The sequence below is a fragment of the Oryzias latipes genome, chromosome 7 (genome assembly GCF_002234675.1).
Source record: "Oryzias latipes chromosome 7, ASM223467v1".
Taxonomy (NCBI): Eukaryota; Metazoa; Chordata; class Actinopteri; order Beloniformes; family Adrianichthyidae; genus Oryzias; species Oryzias latipes.
The window spans coordinates 29,964,634-29,989,465 of NC_019865.2; the positions used below are offsets into that span (position 1 = coordinate 29,964,634).

General features: G+C 42.2%; 2 protein-coding genes across 4 annotated transcripts in view; both read left to right on the forward strand.

Moving 5' to 3' along the window:
- LOC101168440 (DNA (cytosine-5)-methyltransferase 3B) overlaps positions 1–11,827 on the forward strand; it is a 36,342-nt gene extending 24,515 nt beyond the window's left edge. For all 3 annotated transcript variants that reach the window (XM_023957020.1, XM_023957022.1, XM_023957021.1), the window contains 4 exons: positions 6,394–6,479; positions 7,766–7,835; positions 7,922–8,043; positions 10,033–11,827. In XM_023957020.1, the coding sequence (XP_023812788.1) occupies positions 6,394–6,479; positions 7,766–7,835; positions 7,922–8,043; positions 10,033–10,291 (537 nt within the window). In that variant the 3' untranslated portion in view covers positions 10,292–11,827. The remainder of the gene's footprint in view (positions 1–6,393; positions 6,480–7,765; positions 7,836–7,921; positions 8,044–10,032) is intronic.
- A 6,689-nt stretch (positions 11,828–18,516) lies between these two features.
- Positions 18,517–24,264, forward strand: mapre1 (microtubule associated protein RP/EB family member 1). The gene is made up of 7 exons (XM_023957023.1): positions 18,517–18,711; positions 20,036–20,160; positions 20,837–20,982; positions 21,674–21,875; positions 21,976–22,085; positions 22,168–22,320; positions 22,520–24,264. The coding sequence occupies exons 2-7, from the start codon at positions 20,040–20,042 to the stop codon at positions 22,562–22,564; spliced, it is 777 nt and encodes a 258-aa protein (XP_023812791.1). The 5' UTR covers positions 18,517–18,711; positions 20,036–20,039; the 3' UTR covers positions 22,565–24,264.
- The last annotated feature ends 568 nt before the right edge of the window (positions 24,265–24,832 follow it).

Here is a 24,832-nt window from a genome sequence, read left to right on the forward strand (position 1 = left end):
CCTGAATGCACAACATTTTTTGTGAGCTGAACGACTGAAATGTATTCACCATATTCATGGTAGTTTGGCTCAAGTAGGGCTTCCACCATTGACTGTAAATAGGAACTGGACATAGTGATCCCTCCTCCCTTGTGTCCCAAACAGGAAGTGGTTCCAAGAATCCAAAATCCCATAGACGTCTATACAGAAATAAACTGCTGTTACTCAGTCATTCTGTTGGTCAGAATGAACATTCTTCATCTGCTACCTTGTTTTTAAATTTTTGATAATCCTAATTTTTTTCAATATTTTTGTTTATCTCTATCATTAAGTTATTGGAGTTATAAACTGACCAATCAGATGGCTCAGTGAGAGCATGTGGCCTCCACCTCAATGTTTGATTGACAGATTCTCCCGAGCCGCTTTCAGTGGAAGCGGTGCGGACTTGAAACAAGCTCACTCCTGAGTGGTGACAGTAGTTGCCACAGAAACGTTGACTTGGACCAATCACTGGCTCCAAATGGCGGCGCCTGTAATGCAGAAAAATGGCGCCTGAGTTGGCTTCATTTCACTGTAGCATGAGGTGAGGCGTCATCTATGGGTGACGTCACAGCCGGCTGTGTCCAGTCCTCTATTTACAGTCAGTGGGTTCCACATGGAGCTTTTCATGTACTTTCACAGTTTCCTCTGAGCGTGCAGACAGTATCCATTTTTAAAACTTTCAGCTGAAGTAAAGATGTAGGACTTCAAAAAGGCCATCTTCTAAATTGGGGATGGGGTCAAGTCAGGATCAGCTTAAAGTGAATTAAAAACCAGATTGTAAATTTGAAAACAGTTTTGATCTCAGAACAATGGTGACGGTGTTCTCCCAAAGCCTGGGACTTCCACGTCAACAACAGACGCTGTTCTGGTGCGGAAATGACGTGGCCATGACCTCTGTCACCCAGCGTCAATTATGTGTGGTGGTCAATGGGCTCAAAGCCCCGCCCCCACGTACAATTAGCTTCAACTCTGCAAAGTAACATTCTGAAAAATGCAAAAGCTGAAAACACAAACCAGCCGCTGTTGCTAATAAACATTATTTTTATTTGGTAACAGTTTTATGTTTGTTGTTTTTTCACTCATGTTAAAAGTATTTTTTTAAATGTAAAAAAGTATTTTCTTTAGATATATTTCTTAAGTTTTACAATCTGTACTTTCAGTTTCAAGTTGTTTTCAATTTTTTTTCCAAGTTGCAGTTTCTCCACTCTGGTTTTCCATTCACTTTATGATGATTCCACTTTGACCCCATCGTCACAACGGAAGTAAAGCTGCAATGGAAGTGCTTTTATTCTGAAATTTCCACTGGGCTGAGCGGCTAACTAACTTACAGAAAGTAACCAGCCCCTGTGTTGTGAGTTAGTGTGTTGTGACTTAATGTGTTGTGTGGTAAGTTAATGTGTTGTGTTGTGAGTTAATGTGTTGTGAGTTAATGTGTTGTGTTGTGAGTTAATGTGTTGTGTTGTGGGTTAATGTGTTGTGTTGTGACTTAATGTGTTGTGTTGTGACTTAATGTGTTGTGTGGTAAGTTAATGTGTTGTGTTGTGAGTTAATGTGTTGTGTTGTGACTTAATGTGTTGTGAGTTAATGTGTTGTGTTGTGAGTTAATGTGTTGTGTTGTGACTTAATGTGTTGTGTTGTGACTTAATGTGTTGTGTTGTGAGTTATTGTGTTGTGTTGTGGGTTAATGTGTTGTGTTGTGAGTTAATGTGTTGTGTTGTGAGTTAATGTGTTGTGACTTAATGTGTTGTGTTGTGAGTTAATGTGTTGTGTGGTAAGTTAATGTGTTGTGTTGTGACTTAATGTGTTGTGTGGTGAGTTAATGTGTTGTGTTGTGAGTTAATGTGTTGTGTTGTGAGTTAATGTGTTGTGTTGTGACTTGATGTGTTGTGTTGTGAGTTAATGTGTTGTGTTGTGACTTAATGTGTTGTGTGGTGAGTTAATGTGTTGTGTTATGAGTTAATGTGTTGTGTTGTGACTTAATGTGTTGTGTGGTGAGTTAATGTGCTGTGACTTAATGTGTTGTGTGGTGAGTTGATGTGTTGTGTTGTGAGTTAATGTGTTGTGAGTTAATGTGTTGTGTTGTGAGTTAATGTGTTGTGTTGTGGGTTAATGTGTTGTGTTGTGACTTAATGTGTTTTGTTGTGACTTAATGTGTTGTGTGGTAAGTTAATGTGTTGTGTTGTGAGTTAATGTGTTGTGTTGTGACTTAATGTGTTGTGACTTAATGTGTTGTGTGGTAAGTTAATGTGTTGTGTTGTGAGTTAATGTGTTGTGTTGTGACTTAATGTGTTGTGACTTAATGTGTTGTGTTGTGAGTTAATGTGTTGTGTTGTGACTTAATGTGTTGTGTTGTGGGTTAATGTGTTGTGTTGTGACTTAATGTGTTGTGTTGTGACTTAATGTGTTGTGTGGTAAGTTAATGTGTTGTGTTGTGAGTTAATGTGTTGTGTTGTGACTTAATGTGTTGTGAGTTAATGTGTTGTGAGTTAATGTGTTGTGTTGTGAGTTAATGTGTTGTGTTGTGACTTAATGTGTTGTGTTGTGAGTTATTGTGTTGTGTTGTGGGTTAATGTGTTGTGTTGTGAGTTAATGTGTTGTGTGGTGAGTTAATGTGTTGTGACTTAATGTGTTGTGTTGTGAGTTAATGTGTTGTGTGGTAAGTTAATGTGTTGTGTTGTGACTTAATGTGTTGTGTGGTGAGTTAATGTGTTGTGTTGTGAGTTAATGTGTTGTGTTGTGAGTTAATGTGTTGTGTTGTGACTTGATGTGTTGTGTTGTGAGTTAATGTGTTGTGTTGTGACTTAATGTGTTGTGTGGTGAGTTAATGTGTTGTGTTATGAGTTAATGTGTTGTGTTGTGACTTAATGTGTTGTGTGGTGAGTTAATGTGCTGTGACTTAATGTGTTGTGTGGTGAGTTGATGTGTTGTGTTGTGAGTTAATGTGTTGTGAGTTAATGTGTTGTGTTGTGAGTTAATGTGTTGTGTTGTGACTTAATGTGTTTTGTTGTGACTTAATGTGTTGTGTGGTAAGTTAATGTGTTGTGTTGTGAGTTAATGTGTTGTGTTGTGACTTAATGTGTTGTGACTTAATGTGTTGTGTTGTGAGTTAATGTGTTGTGTTGTGACTTAATGTGTTGTGTTGTGAGTTAATGTGTTGTGTTGTGAGTTAATGTGTTGTGTTGTGACTTAATGTGTTGTGTTGTGAGTTAATGTGTTGTGTTGTGACTTAATGTGTTGTGTTGTGACTTAATGTGTTGTGTTGTGGGTTAATGTGTTGTGTTGTGGGTTAATGTGTTGTGTTGTGAGTTAATGTGTTGTGTTGTGAGTTAATGTGTTGTGTTGTGACTTAATGTGTTGTGTTGTGACTTAATGTGTTGTGTTGTAAGTTAATGTGTTGTGACTTAATGTGTTGTGTGGTGAGTTAATGTGTTGTGTTGTGAGTTAATGTGTTGTGTTGTGAGTTAATGTGTTGTGTTGTGACTTAATGTGTTGTGTGGTAAGTTAATGTGTTGTGACTTAATGTGTTGTGTGGTGAGTTAATGTGTTGTGTTGTGAGTTAATGTGTTGTGTTGTGACTTAATGTGTTGTGTGGTAAGTTAATGTGTTTTGTTGTGAGTTAATGTGTTGTGTGGTGAGTTAATGTGTTGTGTGGTGAGTTGATGTGTTGTGTTTTGAGTTAATGTGTTGTTTTGTGAGTTAATGTGTTGTTTTGTGAGTTAATGTGTTGTGTGGTAAGTTAATATGTTGTGTTGTGAGTTAATGTGTTGTGTTGTGACTTAATGTGTTGTGTTGTGAGTTAATGTGTTGTGTTGTGAGTTAATGTGTTGTGTTGTGACTTAATGTGTTGTGTTGTGAGTTAATGTGTTGTGAGTTAATGTGTTGTGTGGTGAGTTAATGTGTTGTGTGGTGAGTTAATGTGTTGTGTTGTGAGTTAATGTGTTGTGTTGTGACTTAATGTGTTGTGTTGTGAGTTAATGTGTTGTGTTGTGAGTTAATGTGTTGTGTTGTGACTTAATGTGTTGTGTTGTGAGTTAATGTGTTGTGTTGTGACTTAATGTGTTGTGTTGTGACTTAATGTGTTGTGTTGTGGGTTAATGTGTTGTGTTGTGGGTTAATGTGTTGTGTTGTGAGTTAATGTGTTGTGTTGTGAGTTAATGTGTTGTGTTGTGACTTAATGTGTTGTGTTGTGACTTAATGTGTTGTGTTGTAAGTTAATGTGTTGTGACTTAATGTGTTGTGTGGTGAGTTAATGTGTTGTGTTGTGAGTTAATGTGTTGTGTTGTGAGTTAATGTGTTGTGTTGTGACTTAATGTGTTGTGTGGTAAGTTAATGTGTTGTGACTTAATGTGTTGTGTGGTGAGTTAATGTGTTGTGTTGTGAGTTAATGTGTTGTGTTGTGAGTTAATGTGTTGTGTTGTGACTTAATGTGTTGTGTGGTAAGTTAATGTGTTTTGTTGTGAGTTAATGTGTTGTGTGGTGAGTTAATGTGTTGTGTGGTGAGTTGATGTGTTGTGTTTTGAGTTAATGTGTTGTTTTGTGAGTTAATGTGTTGTTTTGTGAGTTAATGTGTTGTGTGGTAAGTTAATATGTTGTGTTGTGAGTTAATGTGTTGTGTTGTGACTTAATGTGTTGTGTTGTGAGTTAATGTGTTGTGTTGTGAGTTAATGTGTTGTGTTGTGACTTAATGTGTTGTGTTGTGAGTTAATGTGTTGTGAGTTAATGTGTTGTGTGGTGAGTTAATGTGTTGTGTGGTGAGTTAATGTGTTGTGTTGTGAGTTAATGTGTTGTGTTGTGACTTAATGTGTTGTGTGGTAAGTTAATGTGTTGTGTTGTGAGTTAATGTGTTGTGTTGTGAGTTAATGTGTTGTGTTGTGACTTAATGTGTTGTGTGGTGAGTTAAGGTGTTGTGTTGTGACTTAATGTGTTGTGTTGTAAGTTGATGTGTTGTGTTGTGACTTAATGTGTTGTGTGGTGAGTTAATATGTTGTGTTGTGAGTTAATGTGTTGTGTGGTGAGTTAATGTGTTGTGTGGTGAGTTAATGTGTTGTGTGGTGAGTTAATGTGTTGTGTTGTGACTTAATGTGTTGTGAGTTAATGTGTTGTGTTGTGACTTAATGTGTTGTGTTGTGACTTAATGTGTTGTGTTGTGACCCTTCTGGGCCACCGTAGGGGCATCCAGATGAAACTGCCTGTTCCCTTAGCGCAGGGGTCGGGAACCTTTTTGGCCAGGAGAGCCATAAACGCCACATATTTTTAAATGTAATTTCGAAAGAGCCATACAATAATGTAGTGTCCCTTTCCCACACTAAGGCACGGAGACTTAACCTCTTTTAGGGTTCTTTATTCTGGTTACTGTAGACCACAACAAACGCCGTACAATCAATTCAGCAACTCCTGAATCTCTCTCGCCGAGACGAGAGCGCTTCTACCAACTTTATATTCCCCCGTCCTGCTCCAGCCCTCCCATTTTCCTTATTCGGCCCATGGCTGAACCCCATTGGTCCAAACTACCTAACAACAGGCTGAGCGACAGAACTGAGGGCCAATCAGATCTCTGCTTGAACGATGCGTTCCATGAACTCCAGAACTTTTAACGCGGCCCAACAGCCAAGTTAAACTCAGTCCGCGACAATATGTTTAAAACTAAATATACAAGTGAATGTGTGCATTTGATGTAATTTCAACATTTTTAAAGTCCAATAAGTCTGTGGATTCTTTTTAATAACATTGTTATACTGTTGCTAATAAATGATGAGTATTTCTCGTGGTGGTTTTGCTGATGGTCTAGTCTGGTTGATCCGTGGTGAGTTTCTGCTTCATGCAGGCGTTGAGACTTTAAACGTGATCGTAGGTCTGAATGTTCTTTAGATGTGAGACAGACATGGAACCAAACACACACACCCACGCTGCAGGAGTGACGGGCAGCAGGTTTTACGTTTTTACCATCTCTGCGCGATTCACCTGCTGCCGGTCCCCCCCACCCCCACCCCCACCCCCTCTGCTTTCTTCCTCACACATCCCGTCCCCAAAACTGCGCGCTCTTCCTCAGGGAGGCAATTCAAAGGTTTCCGGCTGGTACAAACTCTGTGAAATAATAGATAACAGTAAACTGATAGTTTTTTCTCCAAGCACCGCTACTACTGCGCGCCTCTGGCATCGCATCGCGCCCGAGAAGGACTGGTCTAATGAAAAAAAAAAAGTATAATTAAGGATTTGTCTGCGAGCCACATGTGACCATCAAAAGAGCCATAAATGGCTCGCGAGCCATAGGTTCCCGACCCCTGCCTTAGCGGCTGTGTCAGAAGTTATCAGCTGGTGCTCTGAAAACTAGTTTGTGTCGGGTCACACAGCGAGAGTTTTCCTTTTCTGCAGTGTAACCCTGTGCTGGTGGACGCGGTCAAAGTCAGCCCCGCTCACAGAGCTCGCTACTTCTGGGGAAACATACCAGGAATGAGCAGGTCAGACTTTTCTCCCAAAATGCATTGTGGTAGCAGGAAGTAACACTAAGCTGCAGCAGCTTCCTGTTCACAGAGATGAACGGATCCACTCTCCAGATGCGTGTGGATAAGTTGAGAAAGTGTGATTGTCGTTTTTTGGTCTGGTTGTGCCTCGCTTTGGTTAGTTGTGTTGCTTTTAGAAGTGCTCACAGACAACCCTCACAGATGGTGAATGGATGGACAGATGTTTGCATACATGTCCACTGTGAACAGAAAACTAGCACTAAACTTTGGAACGGGTTCAGTAATGAGGTCAAACAATGTTCAGATATCTAAATATTCAACAAAATGTATAAAGAAATTCTGATTTCACGATATGAAAATAAGAGGAATTAAGGATCAATAGGTGTTTGAATAATTCCAAATACATGTGTGAACTTGATTGTGGTGAAATAATCAAAGCTCTTTTAATTACAATCAATGAGTATTACATTGTAATGTGCATTCATTATTACTGAAATGTTTGAATTACAATCAATAAGCTATTGATTTTCTTTACGTGATCTGCAATGTGTAGCAATAATTACTGGTTTAATGTGATCATGTGTTCTAATGATAATCAATGATTATTACATAATGGTTACTGTTACTGTTTACTGAAATCATGAATGAATGTTTTCTGAAGATAACAAATCATCAATAGGCACTGGATTTTGTTACTTAATAAAGAATCTATCGGATCAGAACCGGATTGCAAAAACTGTAAAACTATCAAATTAATGAACTCAGCAAGGATGGGATCATATTAACTTCCTTCTTCCCGCTCCTTTTTCAAGCAATAAATCAAGCTCTACTGGACTTAAGTTAATGATCACTATATTTAAAATGTTTGTTTTATTTTCTTTTTTTTAAATCTATGCATTTCCTCATTTCTGTAATGAGTTTGATAAATCTGTGTGAATTCTTTATTGCTTTGACTACAATGCTTGAAATCCATCAATCAAACCTACACCTGCATTTAGTTTGGTTGCCATAGCAGCTTCTCATGGACAGAACACACCTGTAATCAGGAGAGGGCGGGGCAAGGGTTTGTTAAAGAATGAGCAGGGCCCATATCCTCCAGACTGAAGTTTGATGTCTGTCTTATAAAGTCTCCATAGTTGCCTGGTCACCGTGGAAAACTCAGCTGTTGCTGAGTCAGAACGCCATGATCTCACACTTTGGGTCCAAACGGCCTTTTTTTCTGAAGGTCAGAGGTCATCATGATGTCTGAGCTTAGCGTGTTTTTACTGCTCACCTTTCATCAGGCCCATCATAGCCTCCCAGAATCACAGGCTGACCCTGCAGGACTGTTTGGACATTGGAAGACAAGCTCGGGTGAGATTTTCCTTTCAGTGGAGGGGTTTGTCAGGACCACTGATCCCTCTGTGATGATGGTGACACCAGTGATGCGTCTGTTCCAGGTAACCAAGGTGAGAACCATCACCACCAACCCCAACTCTCTGAAGCAAGGCAAGAACGTGTCGCTGCTGCCCGTCCTTCATAACGGCAGGGAGGACAACCTGTGGATCACGGAGCTGGAAAAGTACGTCTGTCTGCCTGTCAACCTGTCTGTCTGTCTGTCCGTCTCTGTCTGCCTATCCGTCTGTCTGTCTGCCTATCCGTCTGTCTGTCTGCCTATCCGTCTGTCTGCTTGTCTATCCGTCTGTCTGCTTGTCTATCCGTCTGTCTGCTTGTCTATCCGTCTGTCTGTCTGCCTATCCGTCTGTCTGCTTGTCTATCCGTCTGTCTGCTTGTCTATCCGTCTGTCTGCTTGTCTATCCGTCTGTCTGCTTGTCTATCCGTCTGTCTGCCTGTCTGTCTGTCTGTCGGTCTGTTTCTGAGTACATGTGTTTGTGTCTGAGTTTGTTTGTGAGTGTGTGTGTTGAATGTGTGTTTGTTGTGTGTTGTGAGTCCTGTCCTGAACAGTACTGACTAAGCTTTAATCTTCTACATTTCTTCCTTACATTTTGTCCGTGTCTGAATTCCTTCATTTGTCACTATAAAGGTCGTTTTGTAGTGTATTTTGTTGTGATGTCTGCCTACAATGTCTACAATTCCAGAATCCAGTGCCCTAGAAATTACCCAGAAGTCTCTGCGAAAAACCAGTGTGCATCAATACCCACTAGATTGGTGAACATAGACCACAATGCATTGCGTTTGTACAATTTTTGACAGAAAGAATGTTTAGATGTACTTTTTAATAAACCATCAACAATTTCATCTTCTGAACTCAGTGGATTCATAAATGGTCGTCATAAAATGTTTGTATTTATTAGCTTCTTACTTTGTGAAATTGGTGACGTCATATTTGCCGTTTCATAACAAACGTAGTGAGCGTGGCGTCTGAATCGCTTTTCAAATCCAGGCCGCTATATAGTTTTGTTAGGGATCAGAGTGGGAATTCGGACATAGGCTGTGTAAGTTTCCACTACGTCTGCACAATTAATCGCAAATTTATCGTTATCGCAATCTCAAGCTGTGCAATATCCATATTGCAAAAGTCAGCGAAAATCGCAATAAATGGTAAACGTTAAATAAAACAATCTTATGGCAACTTGAACCATTTAATGAATTGAATAAATCCCTTTATGCATTTGACCAATCAATTGGAGGCCTTCACGATGTTGACCAATCGGATGGCCAACAAGATGTTGCCCTCCTGATTACATGAGGGTCATTTGGAGAATAATTGAAAGTATTTTGACTCTTATTTAAATTAAACTTTTGCAGTGAAATGGATTGTTTTTGTTGTTTTTGCTGTTTGTTCATTTATCGCAAGTTATATCGTCATCGTAATATTGATCACTAATATCGCATATCGCGAGTTTTCCTCATATCGTGCAGCCCTAGTGTCAACTTATTTAATCAAATATAACTTTAATTATGAAGCACTTTTTATACAAATGTTACACAAAGCACTCTACTTAGGACAAACCTATTTCATCCTAAAAAACAAAAACTGATCAGCGGTTCACTAACACCTTTAACAGGCATAACATCTATCAAACTAAAGATGTTTGGAGGCTCAACGTGTCTAAAAAGATGAACTAAAACCTGAATTTAAATGTAACTCTTCTAAAAATATTTACTAAAATAGCAGAGCTTTGGTTCAGATCAGTGTGTGTGAGCTGATTTCATGGAAACAGATCCTGGTTTCTGGTTGGGTTTTTTCAGTCCCTCTATGAGAGAACCCGCTCTTTTTCGTGGATTGGGAGGGGCTGGTGCTCAGAGAGCAGGAAAACTCATGAATGGATCAAAATACAACTTTGTTTTTTTTTAGTGAGGAATGAAGATTCTAAGACATTTGAAAGCTCAAAAGGTGGATTTTGCATGAAATAGACCCTTTAAAGTGGCAAAAGTGAATGTTGCAGAAAGCATGTGGTGTGTTACATGATCTCTGTCCTGTTGGAAGTAAAGTAAAAAGTATTTAAAGTATAGTTTTTTGGCATGTGTACGCTGTTACGCTGGACTTGTGTGTTCTGAGTGTAGGGTTGGTTGGCTTCTTCTTCATGCTTGATTCTGTTTTCCCCAGAATCTTTGGGTTTCCCAAACACTACACCGATGTGAGGAACATGAACCGACAGCAGAGGCAGAAGGTGCTGGGGAAGGCGTGGAGCGTCCCCGTCATCCATCACCTCTTCGCCCCCCTCAAGGACTACTTCACCTGCAAGGAGCTGCCTTCTGTGAACGCACCGTCGCCTCCGGCGTCTCCGCCTCTTCCCCCTCCTGGCGGACCTGCAGCTGCTGGGCTGGAGTCTCTGTTTGCCAGCAGAAGCTGCCAGAACATCTAGAAGGAAAATGTGGGACAGAAGCTCTGTGGAGGACGCTGTTGTCTCTATGATTGGTGCTGCTTTTGTCTGTAGCCTTCTACCTCCCACATGACAAACATTTGAGGGAAAAGAAGAAGAAGAGCTTCTTCAAACTCTGGAGTTTTTAGAGGTGTGTGTTTGTGCTCCTGATTTGAATCATGCATGTAGTTTGTCTTAAAAACATCTGAACCTCATTCTTGATGTGGAAAACTGGAATTTTCCGGAAAACACAAAACCAACATTTCTCAGCCGGGGTTTTTGTTCTCCACCGATTTATCCTTTCACTTTTGGGGATTTCAAGATAGCACCTTTGCCCAACAGTAGCTGGGATAGGCTCCAGCAACCCTGTGACCCCGAAAGGGATGGAGGCAGATTGTGAAGATGGGTGGGTGATCTGCAGCAGGGGTGGGGAAACCTTGGGCCCGGGGGGCCACATCAGCCCGGTGCACCATTTAATCTGGTCAGCCCAACCCTTTATTTCCCCTGTTAGTCTGGTGTCTCCCCATAGATCAGGGATGTCCAATTCCGAGCCTCAAGGGCCGGTGTCCTATATGTTTTCCAATCAACCTGCCGTTGAAGCTCTTTATTGGCTAAACACACCTGATCCAGGTAATCAGCAGCAGATGAGGCAGAGTTTCTGGAAAACCAGCAGGTTGCCGGCCCTTGAGGCCTGGATTTGGACACCCCTGCCATAGATGGTGCTCCACAAAGAAACTGACCTTTTTCTAGCTGCATTCATGTGCTGTTGGAAGATTTGTTGTTTTTCTGATGGTCATGAGTGTTTTCTGAGTGGGACAGACATTTTGGCAATCATGCCAACACCACAAACGCAACATTTCTCTTCTGTCTGTGTTTTCTCTAAAAGAGACATCAACCCGGTGCTGCAATTGGCCCTAAACTGAGAACAAAAGTCACCGTTTGAAATGTTCTGTTTTAAAACATATATATCCATTTTCAATCAAAGTTAAAGGGTGTTTGCATCCAGAATCTATTTCTTTTTCTCATGAGGTGGATTACCCAAATTCTGCTCCTGGTTCGGCCCTCGTGTCAAATGTTAGACCCCTCTGTGGCCCACCAGGCACAAAGTTTGCCCACTCCTGCTCTACAGTGTCCACATGTGTGTGTAGCACCTCTGATGTTTGGGAGGGAAGCCGCTGCTCTGTTTGCTGCTTTCTTCCATGCAGTTCTCTAAAAGAAGACGACTCCTTGTGTTTGGTAGACGTTTCTGTCTGCGAGCTGCAAAAACAAGTTTCAGAGAATTAAGCAGAACTTTTATTTTCTTGTTTCTGTCTAGATTAGTCATGAAAATAGTTCTTTTTTTTCCAGAATGACGTCAGTTTAATGTAGTGAAACCACTGATTGATGTTGCTTTACACACAGAGTGCTGCTCCTTGAGAATATTTCTGAATGACTCCTCACAGATGAGTCACTCCAGGCTGAAGGAAACCATCTGAACCTTAGAAATGATTGTGTTCCTGTGTGTAAAACCAAATAAAGGTTTGGTTGAAATGACTAGAATACTGCTGTGATTGGCTGGACGTTCTTCCTCAGCGTCTTAGAATTTTTCAAAAGCTTTAACCAAAGTCAACCTGGCATGAATGTTCCAGGTTCTTAAGATAAGATAAAGATACTTTATTGATCCCAGCTTGGGAAATTGGGTTGCTGCAGCGTCAGCGTTAGGCTCAAGATACAAACACACAAACAATGGATGACAATAGAAAACAGAACAGAAAAATAGACAGACTTAAAATGAGTTTATCTATTGCAAATGGATGACGAGTTCTAGAGTCCAATGGAGTGAGGTAGGACGTCACCTTGGCTTTATTCTGAAAAGCATACATTCTTAACGGTTCTGAGTGTAGTTATCTTCTAAATTGATGAGCTACTAAAGCTTCTAAAGTGTCATGGGAGCTGATTGAAGACTCCATAAACCTTTTTTCCAAGTCCAATTCCGATCATCATTTGGTCTTTTTTTTTTTTTCAAATTTATTTTTTATTGAAAAAGCACAGGATAAATTGTACATTGTTTTGACGGATTACAATGTTCTTGCTTTCTCAGTTTTTAATGGAAAAATGAAAAACGAACAAAAAAATAAATAAAAAAAGGAACATGTGAGGAAGCAGGGATTTTAAAAACATAAATGATATGACCTGATTTCAGTGAAGTTTCAGATGGAGTCTGATCTTACAGGCTTAACGTATTCTGTCCATATAGACCAAGTAGCGTAAAAAACATCCAGCCGTATTTGTAAAGAGTGTGAGATTCTTTCCATTATATAAATACGTTGTACCACATCAATGCAGTCCTCTGTCGTTGGTTGTTCAGGTTTAAGCCATTTTCTGGTTATTGCTTTCTTACTGGCTGCCAACAGAATGTAGAGCAGTTTCTTATTTTTGTTGTTTAGACCATCAATTTTCTCACAAACAGACTTTTAAAGGACAAGGGGAAAACAATAGAAAACACATTTTGCAGATGTTCATGTATGTCAGACCAATACATTTTGATAATCACACAGTCCCAAAATATATGGAAGTGATTGGCTCCATTATTACCACACCTCCAACATTTAATACTCCCTAGGTATTTTTTCTGAGAGGGTGTAGTAAAAAACCTCATTATGTTCTTCCAACAGAATTCACGCCAAATGTTTGATCCTGTTGTGACCCATTGTTTCCGACATATTTGTTCCCAATCCTCTTCTGTAACAGTGAGCCGTCCTTCTCACTCCCATCTTTCCTTTACATAATACGTGTTCTCCCCCTTATGCGTCAAGATACTATTGTATAATTTTGAATTTATTTTCGTAGGGCATGTTGTTTTTATTAATGTTTCAAACGTTTTAAGAAACCTTGGGTCATCTGTGGGTATTTTAATTTTTTGATTGAAATAGTACCAGACCTGTAAATATCTGAAGAAATCTTCAGAATTTAACCCGTGTTTGTCTTTTAGGGTATCAAATGTTTGAAACGCTCCCGTGTGCACAAATGAGTTGTAATCTGTAAACCCTTTTGCAATCCATAACTTAAATCTACCATCATACTTGTTGGGGGTGATCTCTGAGTCATATGCACACCATCTGAGAATTTTTGAATCTTCCACCAAGTTGTATTTCTTCACTGTCATTCCAGGTTTTAATCATCATATTCAGTAAGGGGTCATCCTGTAAAGGAAGTTCCCTCTGTAACTTGATATCTGCTAATAAAGCTTTTAATGGTATTTTTTCAAAGGCTTTCAGCTCTAGATCTTTCCATCCTGCAGTGTAAACTGGAGAGCACATGCAGATAAGAGGCCTCAGCTGGGCAGCACAGAAATCATCTTGTAAACAAGGGAGATTTCTGCCACCTTGATCAGTTTTTAATTGTAAGGTTTTATATTTAATTCTGGGTTTTTTACATCTCTATATGTATCTTGATAACATCTTATCCCATTCTACAAATTGTTTTTGGGGTATGGGAAATGGTAAACATTGAATTAAATATAACATTCGTGGCAATATATTCCTTCTTATTGAGTCAATCCGTGAGTGAAGGTCTAAAAATGGTATTGCATTCCACCTTTGTAGATCCGTTTTGTGGTCTTTTAGTGACGATACTGACTTTGTTTTCCAAAATCAAGAACTTGTCGTTTTTCTAGGACATAGTTTCTGCAGAGCGGCAGAACTTCATTAGATAGTCGCCTCTGAGTTGGCGGGGAGTAAACCTCACTCTAAAAAGAAAAAAGTTGATCCAACTCAATTGAATCACTTCAATTTGGTAACACCTAATTCAATTAAGTTTGTTTATTGCTATCAAAGTCAATTTGATAAGTTGATCTAACTTACAAAGAAATTTGTATATTTTGCTTCTACAATTTAAATTGACACATTTTTCTGAAGTTTCAACCATTGGGCCTTTTAGTTTTCATATCGAAGACATGAATGACCCAACAACGTCTCCATCACAGGGCAGGAACTCACATGTCGTGACCTCTGTCATTAATATTGGATCATACAATGCTTTTCTGCTCAAGGGTGTTGGTCATCATCCTCTCCCAAACTCTCACTCATGGTGCAGAAAGAAATAAACATAACAGTTTAAATGACTAGTTAAAACAGAGTAAAACAGCTAGACAACAAAAGCTCACACTTAAACCCCAATCTGCCCAGATAGGGAAACAAAATGGTATCCCATGATTCCTTGCGCTGCCTTCCATTATGACGTCATGACACAGTGACAGCTTCACACCAAACTTAACTGAATTAAGTTGATTGAAAGTAAAATAACTATGTCAGACAACTACGTGTTATTCTGAAGTTGATGGAACTCAAAAAAATGATTTATTTCACCAAACCAAATAATTAAGTTAGACCAATGTAAAAAAGTTCATCTTTCCAACTACAGCCCAAAAACTCTTTTTAGAGTGCTGCTCTGACTTCCCATCATCCCATTGTTTACACTCTCTCCCTCTAGCTTACAGCCCTTCACAACCCCAACCTAACATTAGCAGTGCAACAAACAGGGAGATCAATGTCAGATCTATCCATCCGTACAGTTCTGATCCAGATTCCAGCTCAGACGAGGAAAACAAAGACGTTCCTGGACCTATTTGTCTGCAGGTGGATGATCAGAATGGAGCAGAGCAGGAAGCTTGTCGCCCACCCAGCGCGTTTTCTACGTCAAAATTAAGCTCTTTTATAAACTGCATTTTCTCCTGATTCACAGCTATTTTAATAAAGAAATACTCAGAAATGCATTTTGATCTTAATTTACTTTGTCCTCCATCATCAGAAAAAGGCCACAAGAACATTTTAAAAACACATTTTCATTGGAGTAGGTCTGTCAAGAAAAAAAAAGTTCAGGAAAATATCAAAAGTGTATTTTATTGTGCAGCTTGAATTAGAAAACAAACTGGAATCTTTGCAAATGACTGAATTTGAACTTTTTTCATAGCAGCACATAGCAAACTGAACCCAGGTCCTCAGAAGAAATGAAGCAGCATGACTTGAAATGGGTCCAGATGATTGAGGAAGACCTGTGTGGAGGAAGGTTTGTTCTTTAGCTTCAGAGTGGCTCTTCATTTTGATGCAGTCGCTTTTTTTCTTTGTTGAGATAAAGTGAAGTACAGGGAGGATGAAGAGGACAGCAGTGAGAGTCGGAGAAGGTTTCACGTAGAGCTAGCCTCTGGGTCACCATCAGCTGATGAAAACATGGAGTCAGTGCCTGTGAGGAAACGCAAATGAGACGTCAGATCAGGTCAATTATCACAGCAGTAAGAACAAAAACCACTGGAACATCTGTAAAAAGACACCAGATAACACGCTCATTGATGGATGAGAAGGTAGAGACAGGAAGGCGTAGAGGTGAGGAGAGGCACACAGGTGATGCCTCACCTGTAGTCCAGAAACAAAGTGTTTGCACTGGAATGTAGGAATCAGTGATGACTTTTGAATGATGATGGAGCTTTTTTTTATTGAAAAACGTACATGTTCAGACTTCATTTGAGTCTCAATCTGGTCATTAAATGTTGTAAAGTGACTCTAGCCCTTATACTATCTTAGATGACCCCCCCTTACATTGACATGTTCTCCCTACCATGACAAAGGTGGATAAAGGTGGAAAGATTTAATGTAAACGATGGACACCAGTGAAGATCACAAATCATTGAAGAAAAAAGGTTCAGAGCACTGTCTAGTGGGTCTAGATGACCCAACTCCCAATGGTAAAGTGCCTAGGATAGCACAAGGGTTAAACAGCCTCCAGTTGGAGACAGAATTAGAATGAAAATTGGTAAATGGAGGTCAAACTCTGGGTAAAAGTCTCGTTCTTCCTGATCATTGATGTCTGAGAACTTCCTGCAGCGAAAAATGGAGATTTGAACAGTTGATTCTGAAGCCAAAACAATTTTAAACAGTTAACATTAAAATCTGCTGACTCAGAGAGAGACCTGGATGTGGAGTCTGATCTTGGTTTCCTTTTACATCTTCGGCCATAACTAAGACGGCTTTTTACCATCTTGTAATCATAACCGGCATCAGCAGCTCTCTTTGGCACTTACATTTAATGTTTGCTGTTAAGAAATGACAATGTGACATCAGTTTGGAGACTTGCTTTGCATTTCTGTGGACATAGATGACTGATTGAGTTGGTGGAGGTTTAATCTGACAGCAAACACAGGGACGAGCAAACGTCTGATCCCTGCCCGATGCCGAGGCTTTCTTCTGAGTCGGACCTGCTGATCAGTGGCAGCTGCTGTCAGGCGGAGCTCCGGTTCAGTTCAGGTAAATGTAGAAGTTTCAACCCAAACAATGAACTAAAAAAAAGAAGTTCGGTTCCTTAAATCAACAAAATACACAGATAAACAACCCTGATTCCTCCTCCTTCCTCCACTGAATTTGGTGGTTGTGTCAATGAACTTCTGCAGCTCCACCCTTTGGACCAGGAAGCGCTCCACATGTAGAGAACCATGAAGTCAAACTCTACAGTTAACTCAACACAAAAGCAGCATGTAGACATACAAATGTGCCACAGAAATTTAACCCTGCTGTGGGAAATAGTTGGATTCAGACAAGCATGTCTGTGTGTTGCCAAGGTAACAGAAAATAAGATGTGACAGTGATGTGGAAGAATGCAGAGTTCAGTCCTTGTTGTGTGTCGGTGAACGTCACAGTTGCATCGGCTGCAGAGATCAGCTGTGGTTTCAGAAGAACAATGCTCAGGACTTCACCTCCACCTCCAGGACGTCCTGTCAACTGCAACAAAGAGGCTGCTCCTGTTTCATCTGTGGGGGTGCAGAACAGACGTCCACTACAGTGCTTCCATTGTAAAAGTATGCAAACAATCATGAGGAAAAACCACACATACACTGACAGGAACCTGGTTTGGTTTATCTCAAGAAATCACAGCTTTGGTGGGATCACACCCTGTGGAGGTCACTTTAAAAAGTGGCATCAAAACATTGATGTGTGCAGATTTTGGAATGATGATAGTGGTGGGGTCAGGGGTCATTTGTGTCAGGCTGCAATCAAGTGTGTTGTTCTACATGTTACTGAATGGACATCTATCCATGTGTCCATCTTCAGAATCAGCTGAATCCTTGTTGGGGCCACGGGGTTGTTGGAGCCTATCCCTGCTACTGTTAGGTGAAGGAAGGGCCATCCCCAAACAGGCTGACATTCAGTAGCAGGCCACACACACACACACATCTATGGGCAGACACAATAGGGACAGTTTAGAATAATCTATGAAGCCTGTTTTTGGACTGCAGAGGGAAACCAGGGCGCCTGGAGAAAAGCCTCACATGCACCAGGAGAACATTCAAACCAAACAAAGAAAGAAGCCAGAAGAGATTTGAACCAATCTTCTTGCTGTGAGATGAAGCTGCTAACCCCTTTCCCCACCGTGCAGCCCCCTGAATGGCCAAATATTGCTCACAAATAATTTAATTTAGCTAGAAAACTAACTATATTAAGTTTTTTTTTTTAAATATAGGCCTATAAAACCCGTTTACAAATGTCATATTTCATTTACAATTAGGCAAGAGCGAATGCTTATTTAAAGTATTGAATAACACAAAAGTAACGTATGGGCTTCTTGGTAACATATTTGTTGTTACAGATTAATTATTTGACCAGATTTTTCTCTGGCAGAAAAAGACTCATTTCAGGAGAAGCTTCAGATCCAGATGCACAATGACACGATGACAATCATAACAGGAATCAAGTACAGTTGCAATACAAGTACAGCTGCATGGGGAGAATATGCAAAGGGATTCAAACTACGGCGAGAGTGCTAACCACTGTACCACTACGCAGCGCCATCCATGTTCAGGTTTAGAGCAGCTGGAAAGCATTTTATTATTCAAGAAACAACTCGTGTTCAGTTTTTATTCATAAATTGCTCTGCAGTAGTTCTGTTCTAAAGTGTGTTCAGAGCTGCAGTCCAAACTGTGGCAGGTAAACATGTTTATCAATCATTTTGAGGTATTTAGTGCATCGCTCTTTCACTAATGAGACATTTTGGTCACACTGGTAACCTGGTGAGACGTAAAACAACCACTGAATAGGTAGAAATGTTGAATTTCACTAACTGGTGTCATTTTGTGCGCATAACTGCCAAACCAATGAAGCCAGAACATTTGAAAAAGGTTTTTCTCAGAGGCCGTTTGGGTTTCCTTTGGTTTGCAGTAAGGCAGCCAACGTGAAGAAGGGGCGTTCCTTACGTGCCGGACGTTAGGCCCGTGCGTCAATGACGTCATCAGCAGGGTTCTTCCGCTACCGGCAGAGTGAACGTGAACTGGTACGACTCGGGGAAAAGCAGAAGTAGCATCTACAGTTAAACACACAGCCCTGTGTTGGATACGGAACCAGAACCGAAAAAAACCCAACTCATCGTATTCCAGAACCGTGACAGATCATCGAATCCAGGTAAAAGAGAGTCCGTGGCGGTTAGCATGCTAGCTGCGGTCAGCGGCTAACACTCCGGGAGCAGAGAATAGCCGTCCAGCCCTCTGAAATAAGCTGCTCTGATGGAGGTTTTCGGGTTCATCGGAACATTTTGTGGGCTTGAGTTTGGCGTGTTTGTAAAGTTCTCGCTCGGAGCTGCGGACTGGAGATCAAATAACGGATGAATGAAGCGGTGACCTGCACCAGAGGATCAGGGTGTGGGAGCCGCTGAGGCAGACAGACGCGTTAGCATCATGACACCGCTTTAATATAGAAAACGAACCTCGTCTGTTAGACCCACGCTGGTTAAAGAAGACTTTACGTTGAACATGTAATCCTCCCACAATTTGTTCATTTGGGGTTGGAGGGAGCACATGTCATTTCCAGTCTTTACCGCGCCTTTTGTTTGGCTAACTGACTGTCTGCTGCCGTTATCTTTAGCTTTCTGCCAAACGGAGCCATGATGCTGCTGTGGATTTTACTGACTGAGTGGTTCACAGCACTTCTCTCTCATTTAAATCAAAGCCAGCATGCTGTGTTACGAACTGCCTGCAGCAGGCGGTCACAACCGAAAGTGTGGAAGTATTGTTGTGCTGACAAATCAAATGCCGCTGGATCATGACCGACGGGAGGAGAGAGGCCGTGAAGCGGCTTTTACTTTGAAAGGAACGGACTCCAAAACTCGGGTTTCTGTGGAGAAACGGGAAACATGGTTTTCTAAAAAGCTCCTGCTACGCATCTGATTGGTTCTATTAATGACCGATGGATTCTATTAACTGGGTTAATAATTAATTGGGTTTCTTAGTGTTTTGCTCTTTAATGTTCATATTTGCTGTTTTATGTTTTGATCGCATGTGACTCTATCAGGATGTCACGTGACCGCACCATCACGCCTGACTGTTACCTATTCCATGTAGGTTTGATGAAATATTGATTTATACTCGCTACTTTAAACGTATGATCCGTTAATAATTTAACACAAATGTTGTTTTTTAAACTATGGAAGATCCAGATTCCCCTTCACAGAGAAAAGGTTGAAATGAATGACAGCATTCTTGGTTTTTGTTCTTCCTCTGCGATGTGAGATCAGGTCAGCTCAGTGATGACCACGTCAAAAATATGCATAAAGAAATCACGTTGAGCTAATGTGGCTCCTGGGGCCTCTGGCTGGATCCTCCCAGCTGAACAGACTGATCTGATTATTGGTAACCACCAAGAGAGACGCCACAAACATCTGTAGCAAAGCATCCAGCTGGAAATGGAACGTTGTCATGTGCAGCCGCTCTTACGTCTTCTCTGTCTGCAGGAGCATGGCTGTAAACGTCTACGCCACCTCGGTGACCAGTGAGAACTTGAGCCGCCATGACATGCTGGTCTGGATAAACGAGTCTCTGCAGATGAACCTCACCAAGGTGGAGATGCTGTGCACAGGTGAGGCCTGCAGGTGATGCACAGAGGAGTCGGTAGGGAGAAATAAATGAGGCTTTCCATTGTTTTGAAATTGCCCCGTGGAAGAACTGAATTCATGGTTACTGGTATAATAAAGATGATGATTTGAATGAGGCTGAAGGAGCAGCAGCTCATCACCGAGCTGCAATTTCTCTTATAAATGCAATTAGAAATTAAAAGCCAAACACTGCAATGCAATTCATTTAAATGTGATAAAATGGTTTACCTACAAGTAGTATTGAGTCATCTTTAAATTTCTTAACAATAAGTGGTGATAAAAGCTGTATTAAAGGACGTGCGGTGTCAGATGTGGGCCTGTGCGGCAGCAGACGTCATGTGACTCTATCAGTCATTCTCCAGCCTGTGATGGTGAGCCGGCTCACTGTTTCCACCCCGTCTGAGCGTCCATCATCTCAGATGATTCAGGTTTTATTGTGCTCATTTAGACAAAGGGGGAAGAGAACGGATGAGCTGAAGCTTGCTGCTTTACTTCATCTCCATCAGCTGCAGTTGTTTTCCTCTGCTGGTGGATCTGTCTCAGGAAAAGCAGTTTGTAGAAATAAATGCATCCAGTTCTTTGTCCTCTCTGTTGTGCTCCCGTATCGCTGAGCTCGGTGTCCGGCCGAGCGACGTTTACGTTCTCCGTTTGGTTGTTCAGGTGCTGCGTACTGCCAGTTCATGGACATGCTGTTCCCCAACTCGGTTCCTCTGAAGAAAGTCAAGTTCGGGGCCAAGCTGGAGCACGAATACATCCATAACTACAAGCTCCTGCAAGTTGGATTCAAAAAGATGGGAGTTGACAAAGTAAGACGCGATGAATGCCTAAAGCGCACAAACTAACACATACAAACTAGACAAACTTCAACAATGTGATTGTGTGGATGTGGCTCTTGAAGAAAACACATTCCTAAGGCGCCAACCATCCCTGTCCAATGGCTGCTGCTGAGCCAGACCAGCAGATTCCTGATAGTGTCCAGCGCCAGCAGGACCCCAGAACTCTTTTTGTGGATCCAGAACCTTTTTCACGCTGTGATTAGTGTAAAGTAAGAACACGGCGCTGAAAATGTAGGAATTGAAAATGTTTTAAATTGAAGAGCAAACGTTAATAATCCACACCTGTGGTAATTTGTGCTTCAAAATTGGCGTCTAACGCCTCCCTTCCGATGCGTGTCAAACTCACTGCTGGACGCTTGTCCAAAAATGCATTCATAAAGTTGGCGCTCGCGCTGTGTGTGGGAGGAGCTACTCCTCAGGAGGAGAACCGTCTGTCTCTTCTCCATGTTGGTTTTGGACTCCACCCACTGATCGCATCATCAACGCGTCATTGAGTAAAGCGTTCATGATTGGTGGGTGTGGCTTTAGGATAAACGGGCAGACTGGCTTCAGTTTTCCCGTTTCCGTGTCCTGGCTTGCGCTGAGGTGGACTCTTCCTCGTGTCTGTGGCGTCTCTGCTGCTCCGTGGGGTCCAGCGTCTCACTGGCCTCCATGTTTTCAGATCATCCCTGTGGACAAGCTGGTGAAGGGGAAGTTCCAGGACAACTTTGAGTTTGTCCAGTGGTTTAAGAAGTTCTTTGATGCCAACTATGACGGGAAAGAGTACGACCCAGTGGGGGCCAGGCAGGGGCAGGATGCCATGCCTGCACTCAATGCCACCTCATCCGCTCTCAACAAACCCCCCAAAAAGGCCCTCAGCCAAGGTCAGTGCCCCGCCTCTCCTACCCAGACCCTAAAGGGGCGGTGATGTTTAAAATGCTGGTCAGTGTTGGTCTGTTGAATCGTGTGACTCTTCATCCTCAGCTCCTCAGAGGCCACCTGTTGCCAAGGTGGCCCCAAAGGTGGCCCCCGTCAGCGCAAGAAAACCTGGAATGGTTGGGGCTGATGAGGAGAGGGCGGAGCTCCTCAACGAGGTCAGATGATCACTCACACAAAACCCAGTAAATGACTGAATAACGAGCTCATCATCACTGACATGCACCTTTGGCCAAACAGCTGGAGATTCTGAAATCAACCATTCAGGACATGGAAAAGGAGAGAGACTTTTACTTTGGAAAGTTGAGAAACATTGAGCTGATCTGCCAGGAAAAAGAAGGAGAAGGCGACCCCACCCTTCAGCGGATCATAGACATCCTCTACGCCACGGATGTGAGTGTCTCCACCTCAGCTCCTGTGGAAGAGGAGCTAAGTTATTAAAGACCAAATGTTACTGCAGAGAGGAAGTTTTTGCTCTCACGGGGGCCGTGAGTATTAGAGAAGTAAAATCCCAGCATGAGGGGCAGGAGGCAGATGTTTGAGGCGTGGTTTCTCAGGTTGGTGGTTCTGATGGGTTTTTCTCTCTGTCCAGGAGGGTTTTGTGATTCCAGATGCTGAGGAACAGGAGGAGTTTTAACTGAAGACTGCAAGCAACCACTCTGACGTTCTCACCTACTACCCACCTTAGAGACCCTCCTGAAGCAAAGACTGGTTTTCTGTTCCGCCCCCCGCCCTCAAAGACTCGTTCTGGCCGTCCCATTCCTCCCACACCTCTGGTCTGACCCCCTCTGCTGTTCTTCAGGCTCTGCCGCCGTTTGGTGCCTTTTCTTTCAATTACAGAAGGTGCGTTCTCTCAGAAGAAAAGCCTCGACCACAAAGTTCCGGAAAGTTCTGTGGAGAAGACATTGGCGGGTGCTGGTGCTCACAACAATGAGCGGCTGAAGAGCCCCTGCCAACACGACAGGCTGGTGATCAAAGGAAGCAGGGAGATGGTTGCACTGGCCGCCGTTTCACACCAATCCAAAACTGTTCCAACATGATTTGTTTTTAACACAAGCTGCTTGTTTTCAATTCCAGGCTGAATAAATAAAGATTGTATAGAAAGCGGCCTGTTGTTGAGGTGGTGAAGGTCACACAGGAGGCCGTCAGCGTGACAGTTTGGAGCTGTGGTTGAGAAACGCCAGCTGCCCTTAAGGTGACTGTGCTTTGCTCATGGAAAGCCTCCAGCACTCCCGTCCGTCCGTCCGCATCGTCTCTGACTGATGCTGGATCCCACTGGCTCCGTTTGAGTTTGACGTTTCACACAGACTGCGAAGCCTCGCGTTTTTATGATACTCTGGTGTTTGTCACGTTTGACCTGAAGGCCTCTTTCATTCACAAACAACCATCTCATCTGCTTCCTTCTTGTTTGAACTTGAATGTTTGTGGTTTCCAAATCTTTTGAAGGAAGGACTTCCATCGGGTTCTTCTGTCTGAGTCTTGTGCCTGGACTTCCTGTGAACCGGCGTGCAGAAGAGTGCAGCCCTTTCCCTGGCGTGTTGAGACTTTTCTGCGTGCCGCCTTTCGTAAACACTGCCTCAGTCTTTTCTCGTTCTTGATGGTTGCCTTCTGTAGGATCAGAGTTTTTTTTTTTTTTTCCCAAGAATGTATGCAGTCCAAATCTGGGGTGAGTGTTGTGGCTTTGATCTGGAGCTTCTGTGTGGGCGTCGGCTCCTCTCTGCAGAGCCGTTCAGCTCTCCTGCAGCACATCACAAAACACTGTGGCCCAGCATTTCTAAATACTCCACAATCCTTTTTAATGCTCTCTCTATTGAGCTGTTTGACCAGAACTTTGTAAACTTCCCTGCAGCTCTTTTGTGCTGCCTTTTGTGTATTTTTCATTGTTTAAAGGACGTGAAACACAGTCTTCGGCTCCATTTCAGCTGAAATGAACAGTGTCCCCTCCATCCCACATCTGTTATGAACCTTTGTCATTATAGTGAATGATCAGAGCGGGCTGCTTCTGTGAGAACGGCGTCCGAACGGCATCCGCTTGACCTGGTAGGGGCTGCAGAGAGAGGGAGGAGCAGAAAACCTGATCCCCGCCTGCCTTTTGCAGCACTGCCGGTCAGTGGCGTGCCGCTGTTCTCGTCGACTGATCTCCGGTTGAGTGTAGGTAAATTCAGACTCTTCTGCACAGGATGTTTCAGATCCGGTGCATCAGTGCCACTTCCAGAAAAACGGCTTCCAACCACTGTTTTCTCCCATGAGCCCATCTGTTATTTGATGTTTGTTGCTGTGCTTGACTCGGTTCCTAAAACCTTTTGTACGGACATTAAAACAGTATTTGTTAGTCAGCGCTGGGCCGTCTTTTGTTTTTCTTCTATTCGCTCACACCAACTGATGTGAAGGAGCTTTAAGGGAAGTTTGTTTAGAATTAAAAGCTAGCCATCACGCCATTTTAAAATCCAGCTGTTCTTCAGCATCCATGAAAAAACCTGAGGCTACAATTTCTCTTTCTCTATTTTCCTCAACTCAAAAAGACTTGAGCATCTATCCATCCTCCTCACGCGGTTCCTGGGGCAATGCCAGCTGCCGTTGGGTGAAGGCAGGGACACCCTGAACAGATCAGCAGTCTTTTCCAGGACCACACACTCACACTAGGGACCATTTTGAGTCAGCGACTCATCAACATAGCATGTTTTTGGACACGCGTGCACGAGGAGAACATGCAAACTCCACACAGAAAGAACCTAGCTGGGATTTAAACCAAAACCTTCACTCTGTGAGGCGAGAGTTCAAACCACTACACCAGGGCTGCTCAACCCTGGTTCTAAAGAGCCTGTTTTCCCGCTTTCCCTGGTCGTCTTTGTGCTGACTGCCTAAATCAGGTGTGTTCAGTCAGTCAACATGTGGAACCCATGAG